Source organism: Diadema antillarum, unplaced genomic scaffold (assembly GCF_040938485.1).
Source record: "Diadema antillarum isolate AM-2024a unplaced genomic scaffold, OU_Dant_1.0 seq00000097_RagTag, whole genome shotgun sequence".
Taxonomy (NCBI): domain Eukaryota; kingdom Metazoa; phylum Echinodermata; class Echinoidea; order Diadematoida; family Diadematidae; genus Diadema; species Diadema antillarum.
The window spans coordinates 1,498,946-1,512,405 of record NW_027271186.1 but is presented as its reverse complement, the minus strand read 5'-3'; the positions used below and the strand labels follow the sequence as shown (position 1 = coordinate 1,512,405).

At 35.8% G+C, this 13,460-nt stretch overlaps 1 protein-coding gene across 1 annotated transcript in view; it reads left to right on the top strand.

The window, feature by feature from the left end:
- Nucleotides 1-621: 621 nt before the first annotated feature.
- The window catches only part of LOC139726738 (guanine nucleotide-binding protein G(o) subunit alpha-like), a 58,766-nt gene continuing 45,927 nt past the window's right edge, over nt 622-13,460 (top strand). Inside the window, exon 1 of the mRNA XM_071637732.1 lies at nt 622-769. Coding sequence (XP_071493833.1) covers nt 622-769 — 148 coding nt within the window. The remainder of the gene's footprint in view (nt 770-13,460) is intronic.

Below are 13,460 nucleotides of genomic sequence, written 5' to 3'. Positions count from 1 at the left end.
ATCCATTTTCCTCACCTTGCTGTACCAACCTCTTTGACTCGTCTGAGCGGAAGAGGATAGCGACACACCAGTGAGACCTTTTTACACAAAAGTCTCGCTGATCTGAAAAAAAAAAACCCCGACGTTCAACTAATCACAGCTGTGATTCGGATACTTTATGATTTTCAGTGCGCTTTATCAAACTGCATTTTTTGACCTCAAGTTGGAAATGTTATGGTGGTATACTAGCTGCAAAGAGGTATGGTCGTCTAAAAGTTGTCTCCTCGGAAAATAATTTGGACTGCAGAATACGAGATCCCGTTTCTTGTCTTCAGAAGCAACTGCCCAACCATTTCCTGAAAAGGTGCTTTGTCCATTCTTTGAATAATCATCAGGTGTCAATTAACATGTGCCAATTTTGCAGAGGAGCACAGCAACGTTGGGGCAACTAGTTCAGGAGAAATATTCGAACTGGGGACATAAACTTCGATAAGGCCGACAGCAAGTCAAAGACGGGAAGTGGCGGCAGGGACGGAGTGAGCAGGCGACAAGCAGTAATCGATAGGATTTCTTACAGGAATCGACCGCGGTGCCCAAACGATCTCTCACCGGTGTACACCGTACGGCCGTTCGTGGCGGGAAATGGGCTCGTCAGCGAGTATGCGCGTGTCGCCGAGCGGAAGTGCAGTGGTCTCTACCAGACAGGCGTTGAAACGACACAAGGACATTGAGAAGATGTTGACCATTGGTCGTCTGGAAGCGACCAAGACCATCAAACTCTTACTCCTAGGTAAGCAGACGTTGAGGTAAATTGTTAATCTTCCCTTTTACATGTTCTCGCAACATCATGTTCGTCAAAGTAATTTAAAAGTTTAGAATAACATAAAAACTCATTTACCTCGTCAAGTACAGATAAAGGGCGACAGATGATTGATTTCTGGTATGCTTGTTGTTCTGTTCTTGTCAACCGTCTTGAAACGAAGAGATTTTTAATTGCAATAGTTGTCAATGCATACATGGTAATGTTTACTTTTACTGAAAAAAAAAAACTGCCGGGTTAGAGAAAAGCTAAACCTATTAATACAGCAGTTTTATATCTCTTGGGGACCATCCACTGTTAAACTTTTTACTGCGAGAGCTGTTCTGTGGTAATAACTTATCAACCATTATCTAATTTACGATAAGATTATTCAATGCCTGATTGTAATATGAGATGACATATCATGGGTGTACCAACTTTCCTACTGTAGAAGTTCAGAAAAAAAGAAGCAAATAATACAATCGTACTTTTTACGTTTTTAGATTAGCTGCAAAACGCAAATCTTTATTGGATGCCAAGTACGATATTCGTCTACATAACAAGAGAACCACCATTTTGACGTTTGTATTACCCATGTATATATAATTGTTTGAAAATGAGAATAAAACGGGAATGAATGAATGAATGAACAAATAAATAAATAAATAAATAGATAAGCAAAAAACATAACGAAAACAAAAAACAAAAAAGTGGCTAAATGACCTAACTCTAGGTCAAGAAGTCACAACTTTGCAATGGTGGAAATGTAAAAAAGAATAGATACATCTTAGCTCATTTAAAAGAGACTTGCTATTGGTTCTCTTTTACCAAAAGTGCGGTGTATGGTCGAAACGTCGCACACACTGGAAAAGGAACCATCTGGATTGTTAAAGATATCGTTGGTTATTTGAATATCCTCCTCTAAATACTGCGGTATTAAAAGTGAAATCTGCACCAAGCCCAAGTTCACGAGAAATCACTGTCTAGCTTAATCTCGACTTCAGTTTTCTTCCAGTTGTCCAGTCTTTGTGAACAAAATGAAAAATAGAAGAGCAACAAAAAAAAAACAACTGTCGGAATGATATGTCATCAGCGATTAACTGATATTCACTCATTATTTTCCTTTTCTTGATATATGATTGATGCATCATACACCAGTAGAAAAAAATTCTATTCTTCAATTTCATTGCAGTTAAAACAAAATGTGGGCCTCTGAATATGTTAGAAAGGAATATGAATGGATAGTTGTAACACTGTTGCGTGAAAAAAAATCTAGAGCTTTGAAATTCCTTTAATTTCTTATCTTAGATATGAGTTTGACAGAATTTCTACTATAATATTCGTCTGACTTTACTCCAACAATACTCAAGATGAAGAAAGTGCTGGCCTAAGTGATTTCCTTTTCCTGATGAAAATTACGAATGCGTTAAACGTCCTTTGTCATAAGGTCAAGCAATAAGACGATTGAAAGAGAGAAAAAATTGAAAGGACTCCCTTTATGATATATCGAAAAGCTGTCCCAAAGGCCAGGAAGATACAATCTTATCTATTTTTTTTAATCAAGTAGATTGTGAAAACGATATTGCAAGGTGTTTTGTTTTTGTTTATGTAAAGCATGTGGTTTACCCTGCATTTCACCCTGACAAAGATACAAAATCCTGAAGTTGGGGAAAAATAGATGTCTAAAATGAAAACGAAAATAAAAACAAGTAGTGTTTTGGGTTTGTTTTTTTTTTTCTGTAGTATTTGATAGTTCTAACGAGTTCATGCTCATAAAGGGGTCTATCAGAATCTCAGAATATTCAAGAACAGGAAAGCATTTCGCATTTTCTTTATTTGCGTCTCTCGTCATAACCTTGGCCGTGAAAACCACAAAAAAGTGAAATAAATCTGGTCACGGAAACAGGACGGTTGGAAGTTCAGTTTTTCAATAAATGCATCATAGAAAGGTAGTTTACATTAGATTTAAACAGACAGAAGAATTTATGCGGCAACATGTCTGAACAACATACACTGCCTCGAAGTTACTGTTTCCTATCAAGTAGTTAAATTGTCCCCTCATAATATGTTATCAGTTGATTGGGACATGTTGTATATCACACGATTATAGATTACAATCTTCAAATATCTAGACATACGTATGTCATCATTTAATTATTGTTCGACGACGATGTCAGGATCTTGACATTTTTCTCAGATATTGTACACATGCATTTCAAAATATCATTACTGACAGAGATCATTTAGCTTGTTTTTTATCTTCATTTCTAATTGATACTGAGCGCTTATTACATAAATGAGTAAGAATATACCGTACAGTAGACGCAGCTATGAAAAGGAGCGATTAAGAATAATCAATACCAACACTCTGCTTAAAAGTATTGTATACCATTGGGAGCAGTGATTTAAAAATGTTCGAGTTATCACATTGATGCATATTATGTGTACATGTAGGTGAGTTGTATCACAAAACATCCTACCATATAAAAATTTCGCAATGAAGCCTACAATGCAAGGAGATATTACTAAGTTTAAGTTTCGAAACAATCTTGTTATAACTATTGTTCACATTTTGTATATTTGACAATAATTAATATAGATTATAAGGATTAACATTTTTACATGGTAGTTTCTATCCCTAACTCACATTTTAGAACTATTTTGAAGCGCTAAAGGTGGGTTTTTGTTTCATCTACAAATGGTGAATAATTCACGTGCCCTTAAATCTCAAGAAAGTGAATTTAAAATTCAACGATCAAAACTGTTTTTCTCTCTCCTTTGTCAATAATGTCAAAGTAAACGTTTATGAGATTGTATGTTTCTCTATATCAATAAACCATCGATATGATATTAGTAAAAATGATAAAGTACAAAATAATTTTGTAACGAAGCTCGTTTGTCTTCTCTTTTTAACTAATAGGAATTAATGATAGGGCATGATGAGATTGTATTTCTGTCCATGTCATGGTGGCCATGCCAAAATTCTGTTGGAAGGACCCACAACTAACATAATCAGTTTCAGATTCAGTTTATTTTATTTTCACACAATACCTGCTTCAGCCAATGGCTGTTCTTCTGGTCCGTGCCCGATAAAAACGCATACATCAATACATACAGCAACCTACATCATCATAAGTATAGTAACTTGGCAAAATGCATCCGTATATCTTACGTTGTGTTCATTATTTTAATCTTGTTCTCTATGAAATGCAAAAAATATATATATATATATATTTCGTGTTTCCCCCAATCTCCCTCAACCATGCATTTGTCAACAGTTCGATAGAAATGAGGGCGGGGGGTGGGGGGGATATACCACCCTATCATTTTCTGAACAAAAATTAATGTACTGAATTTCATTTGGCAATTTCAATTACCCGTCTTCTGTATTTTTCCATTATTTAAACGCAATCATTGGTGTGCGGCTCTAGCAACCCCTGAATTCCCTTTCTCCCCTCAGGTAATTTATTTGATCTTAATATGTTTAAATGCGTAAAATCGATACTTCACCCAAAGGCCCAGGAGTGCATCATCCTTCGACCAATGAGTCCTCCCTATTCAATTATTCTCTCCGACGAATTAACGAAATAATGAGAAATGATGCAGGGCAGGTTTTGATGTGAGTTATTTCACTAAGTTAGGCGATAAACGCACTTGACCGAAACTGTTAATTGACAACTTTTTCAGTTTCCCCCTTTGTATGTGCTTCTCTCTCCCTATCTCTCCTCTCTCTTTCTCTCTCTCTCTCTCTCTCTGTGTGTTTCTCTTTCTGTCTGTCTCCCTCATTCTCTCTCTCTCCTGAACTCATTTCATTTTAAACTACGGCGATCATTTGTATAATTGTACATGGTTATCTTTGATTGATCATGTTTGTTTCTGTCGAAATGTGTGCCGCAGTTTCATCAACATGTTATTGTGTTTTTTTTCTATATGTTTTTTCTCGGTTTTTAAGTATGAGTTTTGTTTTTGTTTGTTTGGTTTCTTTGATCATTTCTGTATAAAATGTATATCTATGTTGTATTTTTTATCCGCACGGACCTGCGGAAGAACAGCCTACGGGCTGAAGTATGTGCCGTGCATAAATAAATGAATGAAATGAAATGAAATGAAATGAAAGATATATATGTAATATATATATATATATATATATATATATATATATACATGTATATATTTATAAAGAATGATTTTATTCGACTCAAATTTTCAGCGGCCTGCGCCTTCTTCAGGAGTCTTGACAAGAAGGCGGAGGCCGCCGAAAATTTGAGTCGAATAAACTCATTCTTTATTGGCAAAAATGCGTTACCAGTTTATTTCTTCATTTCTTCGTGGAGCCAATACGTGAATTCTCAACATGCATAGCCTATATATATATATATATATATATATGTGTATATATAATCCATATATATATATACCTACATATTTCATGCCAAACTGTCTGCTTTTGTCAGTGTTTGTGAAGTTTTAAAATCGGCCAAAGCACCGGCTATAGACGGCTCCTCCATCACGAGAATCCAGTTTGTGTGTGTGTGTGTGTGTGTGAATGTGTTGTTTTGTTGTTGCTGTTTGTTTTTCTACCGAGACTCGTTAATGAACAAAGGACATATGTACATATTTCAATAAGAGAAGAATACAGCATTACATAGGATATGGGTTGTTTCTATAGCGGGTAAATGTCTTCCCTTAGTCGGTCAAAAAAAAATGCTTTGATTTCTTTTGTGCTATTTTGTTCCAAATTCTGGACAAAATTCTTGTATTACTTTATTTCAATTACTTATTTCTTTCTGGAATTGCTTTGTGTAAAAGCGCGAAATGATTCGATATGTTTTGGGAAAATGTAACCAGAAGTAGAATGAAATAAAAAAGCAACCATGGCTTTCCTGTTCTTCAGTGATTCCCTTCTTAATCATTATGTCAGAATCTCAGATGAAATATATTTGCAGTATCTAAAATATTATGTTGTAATCTATTTCAGTATAACTTGTCCTTGTCAGTAGATACATTGTCTATGTTGTGCTTCATTTTCCTGTACGCACCAGCAAGATTCATCTTATTATCAGTGTTTTCCAGAGATTGATCCAATCAGTATGTTAGATACGACAAACGTGTAGTGTACAGACCCTACTTGTTAATATCGGGCTACTCTCATTTAAAAGATACGCCATTTGCTTCCCTTCAATCATATACCATTGTCGATTCGCTCCCCCATAGGCCTATACCTATTCCCAGAAAAAGACGGACACATCCTTTTAGTGCCATGATACTCTTAAATCAAAACACGAGGGTTCTCATCTCTGGAAGAAAACGACGCTAAATCTCCCTTCGATGACTTTGCATTTTTCGCAGTTAGCGAGCAATTTGAATAGGCTTTTAAAAGGAGATGTCAAAATTGGCGCCACTGCCACTATCCATTTCTCATCAAGAAGAACATCCCTGCGGAGAGAATGTCATTAATACTTCATTTCTATGATAATCGTGACATGAAACTTTAAAAGGTATGTCGATTTCAGCCACAAAAGCATTTGACCTAAAGTAATAGAAACACTGGCGCCCCGCTTGATGAAAAGGTCTTTTGAGAGAATTTCACCAAGATCCTAATGGAAATTGTGTAGGAGGCAAACCCCAATACGCACCTGACATTCTCACTACCAGTCTATACTTACAGTATTATCAAAAGGCTTATTGCAATGTGCATGTCAATAAATCAGAACGGAGATGTGTACAATTTTAAGACTATTTTCCGGAGTTTAATCATGCGTTGTTGTTGTTGTTTGTTTAGGTTCTTTTTTTTATGTTTGTGTAATTTGTCATATAGAAGTTGTGATATTTCATATTCAATATCCAGATTGAGCAGGGGTCGATATATCATGTATGAAAGAATTGTCTATGAGCTTGTGGAAAATATATATATATTTGAATTCCCTTGAAATAGAGCCATGCAGCAGACATCTACACGCTCTTACTCACACGGTTATAAAAATATTTCTCAAGACCAGGTAGATGCTTTAATTTGATGACAAGTGATGTCAAATAGGAATTTCAAGTTTCATCGATAAACAGCAAGAACGCAATAAGATTGGTTTCATCTTCATCCCAGGCCCCTTGGGAACTTCCTTCGAGAATTTGAATTTCGTTGGTGTCAGAGAGAATGTATCGGTTTTCAAAAACACGAACAGTTACGATTCGTTAAAGATGCAAGAAAATGATTATTGCCATGGTTAACTACGTTACTATTTGTTACATATATTGAATAGCGAGGCATATTCAGTAAGCTACTTTGGTTTGAGGGATATTTTTCTTAAGCCAAGAAAAAATAAAACACTCACAAAAACGAAAACAAAAACATGAGACAGAGCAGCACCCTGGGTATATAAGACTGATGTTGTCCGCTCAACTTACAGTGAATAGATTGCGATTCTAAGGGCGCTGATGAAAATTTGATAGGGACAAACCACGAAATGTAATTATCATCGTCTGAACACAAGTTTCTTCTGGCGTAATTCATGTACAAAAAAAGTCTGCACAAATTTGTTAAAAGACAAAATGAAAACTTTAAAACTTACATATATTTAAGTGCAAGCGTTTGGCCTTGCGGGCATGGTTAGATTTACAATCGTAGACATCCAGTCTCATGTTCATGAATTCTATCCTCTGTCACCTCATAAGCAAACGCATGAATAAATTGGAGAATGGTATTGATATCAGTGTAAACTGCTCATTAAAATACGATATAAATGCCATTTCATAAATAATCTGAAGCGGACGTTGCTATTTTTGTTTCCATTTTAATGGAGCTTTCGGCCCGTCATGATTTCTTTCACTATATTCTACCCTTCAAAGAGGCACCGCGTACGTTTTGGGCAAGGACGATCTCTCGCTATGTGTGTGTGTGTATATATATATATATATATATATGCCTATATATATATATATAGAGAGAGAGAGAGGGAGAGAGAGAGAGAGAGGGTATATATATATGTATGTATATATATATATATATATATATATATATATATATATATATATATAATATAGTGAAATTGGTGAAAGGCCCTAACAAATGAAAGTGTAAATCAGAAAAAGACTATGTGCATTGTGTGGAAATGGCGGTGATGCTATCGATTATCTGCTCACGTATACGTCCGAAATACGAGCGAACCTTTTGCTGATAGCAGAAAGTTTCGTTTGATACCGGTTTTTTTTGTTTGTTTGTTTGTTTTTTTTTAAATCATGCCGAAATTCATAAGAGAGTGCGATATTAAGGCGGTGTATCGATTGTGTGTGGTGCATGTGATTGCATAGGAAAACGTCCGGCATCTTCAATACTGACACATCGACATCAGACATGAGATACTTCGTGTAAACATTCTGCTTGCAATAGGGGAAGCCTTTAGGATACATCAATGACATGTTACCGGGGATAAGATCAAGTATTTCCCTTCTAACAGTTGTCCTGGAAATGAAAACACATCTCCATAAGTATATCATCGATCAGCTTTCTTGGATCAGTGTGTCTATGTGTGTGTGTGTGTGTGTGTGTGTGTGTGTGTGTGTGTGTGGCTGAGCCTTCATTATAAAATGTCTTTGAGTTCGAATCAACTCAAGGTTACACTTTGAGATTACCATCTTTATGGCTCGTTCACGCTGTTGTGCGATCCACTATACGGACGCCACGATTGGGCCATTATTGCTGACCATGTAATTTTGGTTTATTTATATCACAACCTGCGCCACGATTAAAATCGTGACCTGAATCGTGGAGTAATCGTGGTGATCGTATCAGATCTTGAGGTCAATCATGGCAATTGCGTAGATCGCAGACCATGAACCGTCCAATACTTTTCTACGACCTACACGATTGCCAAGAGTGTATGACCTCAAGATCTTATAAGATGTGATCCTAAGCTCTGAGATGATTACCTCGATTACTGTACGATTTGGATCACGATTTCAAGAGTGACAAAGATTGTGATAGACATAAATGAAAATTCCACGATCAACTACTCAATGCCTATCGTAGCGTGCGTAGCGGATCGCACGACGGTGGGAGCGGGCCTCGTCATGACTAAAGAAGCAAAGCATAGACAGATCGTAGACAGCCTTCCCTCTAAGGAAGTCATTAGGATAAGCAACAGTGTTGGATCACAGTATTCATATCATGTGACATGTTATCATATCCACTTGGTGCCAATCACATACCTATTCTGAATCATCAAAACACTTCTTTTGAATTTCTACCTCCTCGAATGAGAATCTCTGCATGCTGAACATAATCTTTGAATACTCAGATGTGAGTTACGAGGAACCGATTTTGGATATCTCCCAACATTTTCATTCACCTCCATTTCATTTCAGTTATTTTCTATACCAAAATGATACAAACTTATCACAAAGTAAGGTGAAAGCCACATTACGGTAATAAAGGAAGTAGAATTTCCATCAAAAATGTCAATCAAAAACCCTTACACAACGAACAATATGTTATACTAGTGTAATTATATTTACATATTCTGCACGTACATACACATCCATAATAAACATGATATACAGATAGTTTTTGATACGTGGAAGGAACTTGCAAGGAATGTTGTCGAATGTAGGCTTCATCATTTATGTAAGTTACTATCAAGAAATTTGGGTGTTATACAGAAGCTTAAGCATGTTTTCCCCGTTTATATATTACGTACCTTATATTCGACTTTGTTACTTCCGTATCTTCATTATAGCATACTGGCCTGGGGGAATTGTTCCAAAATACACCTGGAGTCTATCTTCAGAATACAAAAGCGAGCTACAAGGATTATCAATTGTACAGATTATTTAGCACCGACAAGCCCACTTTTCAAAAGTAATAACCTCTTAATGATTTTTGACATATACATTCTTACTCCCTTGGGATATTTATGTACCAGTTAACTAAAGACGAATTACCTTATGCTTTCATCATAGTTCCAATGTTTGTAAAAAAAAAAAATAAAGTTATACATTCCAACCCTACAAGACAGGAAAATTCATTTCACTTTTCTCCCGTAAGAACTGCATTTGCTCTTAAAACGATAGTACATACAGGTCCGACATTCTGGAATAGCCTTGACTCTAACATCACTGAATCGTTGTCATTGAATTGTTTTAAACGTAAACTACAAAAATCCCTTGTGCAGGCTTATGTCTAATCATACAACATGCAATTTTATTCGAACTCCCTCTTCTTTATCAGATTCGTCGTTTATTAGGTTTCCAGGTTTGCTTTTCGTTCTTTGTATTGAGTCATTTATGTCAAGGCTATTCCTGAATTAATGAATCATTATGTATCATGTGCATTTTGGCGCATTCTTACAGTTACGTAACTACGTTGATCGGGTGACAAGGAATCTTGTAAGCGCAATACAGGTGGCTACTTAGTACTATTCGCTATGCTCTCGTATATTTTATTTCTTTCTCTTGTTCTTTTTGCTCTCTTTTCTTGTATAAGTCCCTTTCCTTCCTTTCATAGTTTTCGTTACTAGGTTGTTTAAGAAGACCAACATTTTCACCTATACAGGGATCTATACATTACAAGCTTTGCTTTTTATAGTAGGTCCCCACATTTCATGTTTGTCAAATTGTCTTCGCTTGTATTCTTTGTAATAGATTACGACGCTATGTTCAGTCTTATGTCAAATCGATTGTGTCATGTTATTTGTGTTTTGAGATGTGGAACTCATAAATCAAGTTAAATCAAATCGTAGTCATAGTAATTTAGTACAGTGCATTACTTGCGAAAAAGAAAATGACGAAACAAAAGAGAACACAAATTGTCGATAATGTGAAAAGATTACGTAATGCCTGAAGATTTTACATTGTGTTTCCACTTAAATCTAAGGTAACAAAGCTTAGCAACAAATTTGGTCAAACAAATTTAGTCATCTGAGTGAGACTTCGTTATGAATATATATGTATATATATATATATATACCGTATGTCCCCCCCCCCCCCAAAAAAAAAAAAATACAATGGGACCCTCCGCAATGGTAACTTTAAAAATAGTGAATCAATCCAAATACAATTTCAGGGTACGAAACTATAACTCATTGCCCACATTTTACAGAAAACCCCATTCCCATTCGATTTGCTTCTGTGGTCAAAGAGAAATGGGGAATTTTGTAGAGCATGTCAGGAATCTCTTCCCTCCAAGTTCTGTCTATTGTGTTCACACACAGGAGCATCCAAGTGCTAAACTTGGAAGAATCAGACTCATTACATGCTTTACGACAATCCACAATTCTCTGTGACCCCTCAACCAAATTGAATGCGGTTTTCTGCAAAATAGAGCTAAGATGTTATATTTTAAGACTCTGAAGTAGCATTTAGACAGTTTGATCATAGTGGGTGTAATCAATGCGAAAATCTGATTGTAATTTTGGGGGAACATTTTTGGGACTGTATATATATTTGGTTTAGTCTGTATAGAGTACGAACATTAGTGGATGACTTCAACATCTTCATAAGATTATCACAAGGACATATTTGCTTATGTAGACGGAAGACGAGTCCACAGCAATTGAATTTTCGTTCAAACTGCAAATTTTTCATTTGTGATTTCATCCCGTGAGAAAACGGTAATTACCATGTCGACAAATTTGCGAAAATTGGATCGTGATCAGAAAAGGCCGATTTCCCAATACCAGTTAGAGGCCGTATAATGTATGTGTAAATTGATTTAAAAAAACACCTTTATTAATGAGTATTAACGTAAATTCCAGAGTGATATAATTAAAGGTTTACTTTTTGTTTTTTTTGTTTTTTGTTTTTCTCAATGGGCACTAGAGAAAAGGACAAAAATGCATCTACAAATCTTGCCCTGACTTGTTTCAGTACATGTGATAACAGTATAATATTACAATATGCCAAGATAAAACAGTATTTGTTTGATATACATGGTGTAGATAAACTTCGATTTGGATGGTCGATGATTACACCCACAGTCATGTGTTAAAGTTTTGAAATATGAATTTCTATAAAGATGGATTCTACATCCCCATTTCTGATAGATATATCATGCATATCAATAGAATATTCCATAAACTTTGAGACGTGTAGTGCAAAGCCGTCGCCTTTTTTTTTACTGGCCTATTTTTGTCAGTAAATAGATGGTTTGGCAAATGAATGCAAATTGATGGGTGTGTCAGAAAACTAGGTTTCAGTAAAACCTATTAGAAAAGCCTTGGAAAAATGAGAGTTCTCTAGGAAGAGTTGAAACTTATCAAAATCACTGGGATCGCTTTTATTCTTGACTCGATTCCTATGCAAACCAGTATCGGATTTCAGTGCGATTACTCAAGTAAGTTGAAAATTTCAGGTGGTAGGCGGAGTCATTGATGTCGTAATTATAGTTTCATTTGTTGAATATCATCATTCGTCTCTGTCAACAGTGATTCATTATATAAACAGTTTTCACGTTTTAGTCATGTGAGTTTGAGGATTGTTACGAGAGCAGAAAGTTAATGTCGTCCAGTCAGTGCCAGTGCGATAAATGAGAGGTTTTCTGATTCATTCATTGCGGTGATAGCTCGTCACAAATAAAGAGGACCTCAAAATGATTTTTAGACTTTGGCATTTTGATATCTATTAATTGGTTATACTGGGTACAGAGTTTTAGAATTTATAGTGATTGGGATGAAAAGTGAGAATAGTATCAAAGTTCGTAACAAATCACCATGAACAAGGATGATTACAGTACACAGCGGCTTCACATACATTGAAATAAGAATGCATGGTTGGGCATTTAAAGAAGCAGAACAAAAGAAGAAAGCACGCATAAAGCCTACGAAGGTGAACTTTTAAAGCAAATGGAATTGTGATGGAATTACATTGCATATACCTTTCTGGAATATGTAAACATCCTATGTCATCATCCTTGTTTAATGTAATTTATTGTGTTTATCTGCCCAAGGACCACAATGAATTCCACAAATCTATACATGGCACCATCGATTTATTTACTGCACGATGCAAAATTGTATGAATTGTTTGGTATTCTCATTTAAGTACTGCGTAGATACTCATATACATAAATTAATACTGCTAATATCTTGGTGGTCATTTCGAGATTCTCGCACCCAAAACAAAAGGAGAGAACCGCAGAAAATACAAAACAGAATGCGGGTACACACAAGGAGCTAATGTGGAAAAGATACAATAGCTCACATACGTTCACATAGTACAAATACATAACAGATTCATTGAGTACATAAGCAGGGGAAGGGAAGTTACCCGAATAACAGTGCATGATAAACAGAAAAGAACATCGGGGATCCTACCATATTTTGCTACATTAAGTTAATACATAAGGTATAGCCTCCTAAACGCTACATGTGTTTTCATCGATGGTTCGTCAAGAATACTGAAGTACATTCTTACCCCTACGAGACAAAAACATTCATTTTATTTTCTTCTCTCTCCCGTGTATACGAACTGTATCTTCCCTAAAAACAATAAACTCCACAAGATCCATATTGAAGGAGATAATATGGAGAGAAAAATAATCCAATCATCATTTCGTAATCAATTTAAGCATAAATTCAGATTGATTCTTCTAAATTCATATATCTGGACCGATTTTCCTTATCTCGCTTGGCTTTCTATGGGAATGTTTTGCATTTTCTTCATCGTACCGGGCTGGCGCCTCGCTCGGTCGATA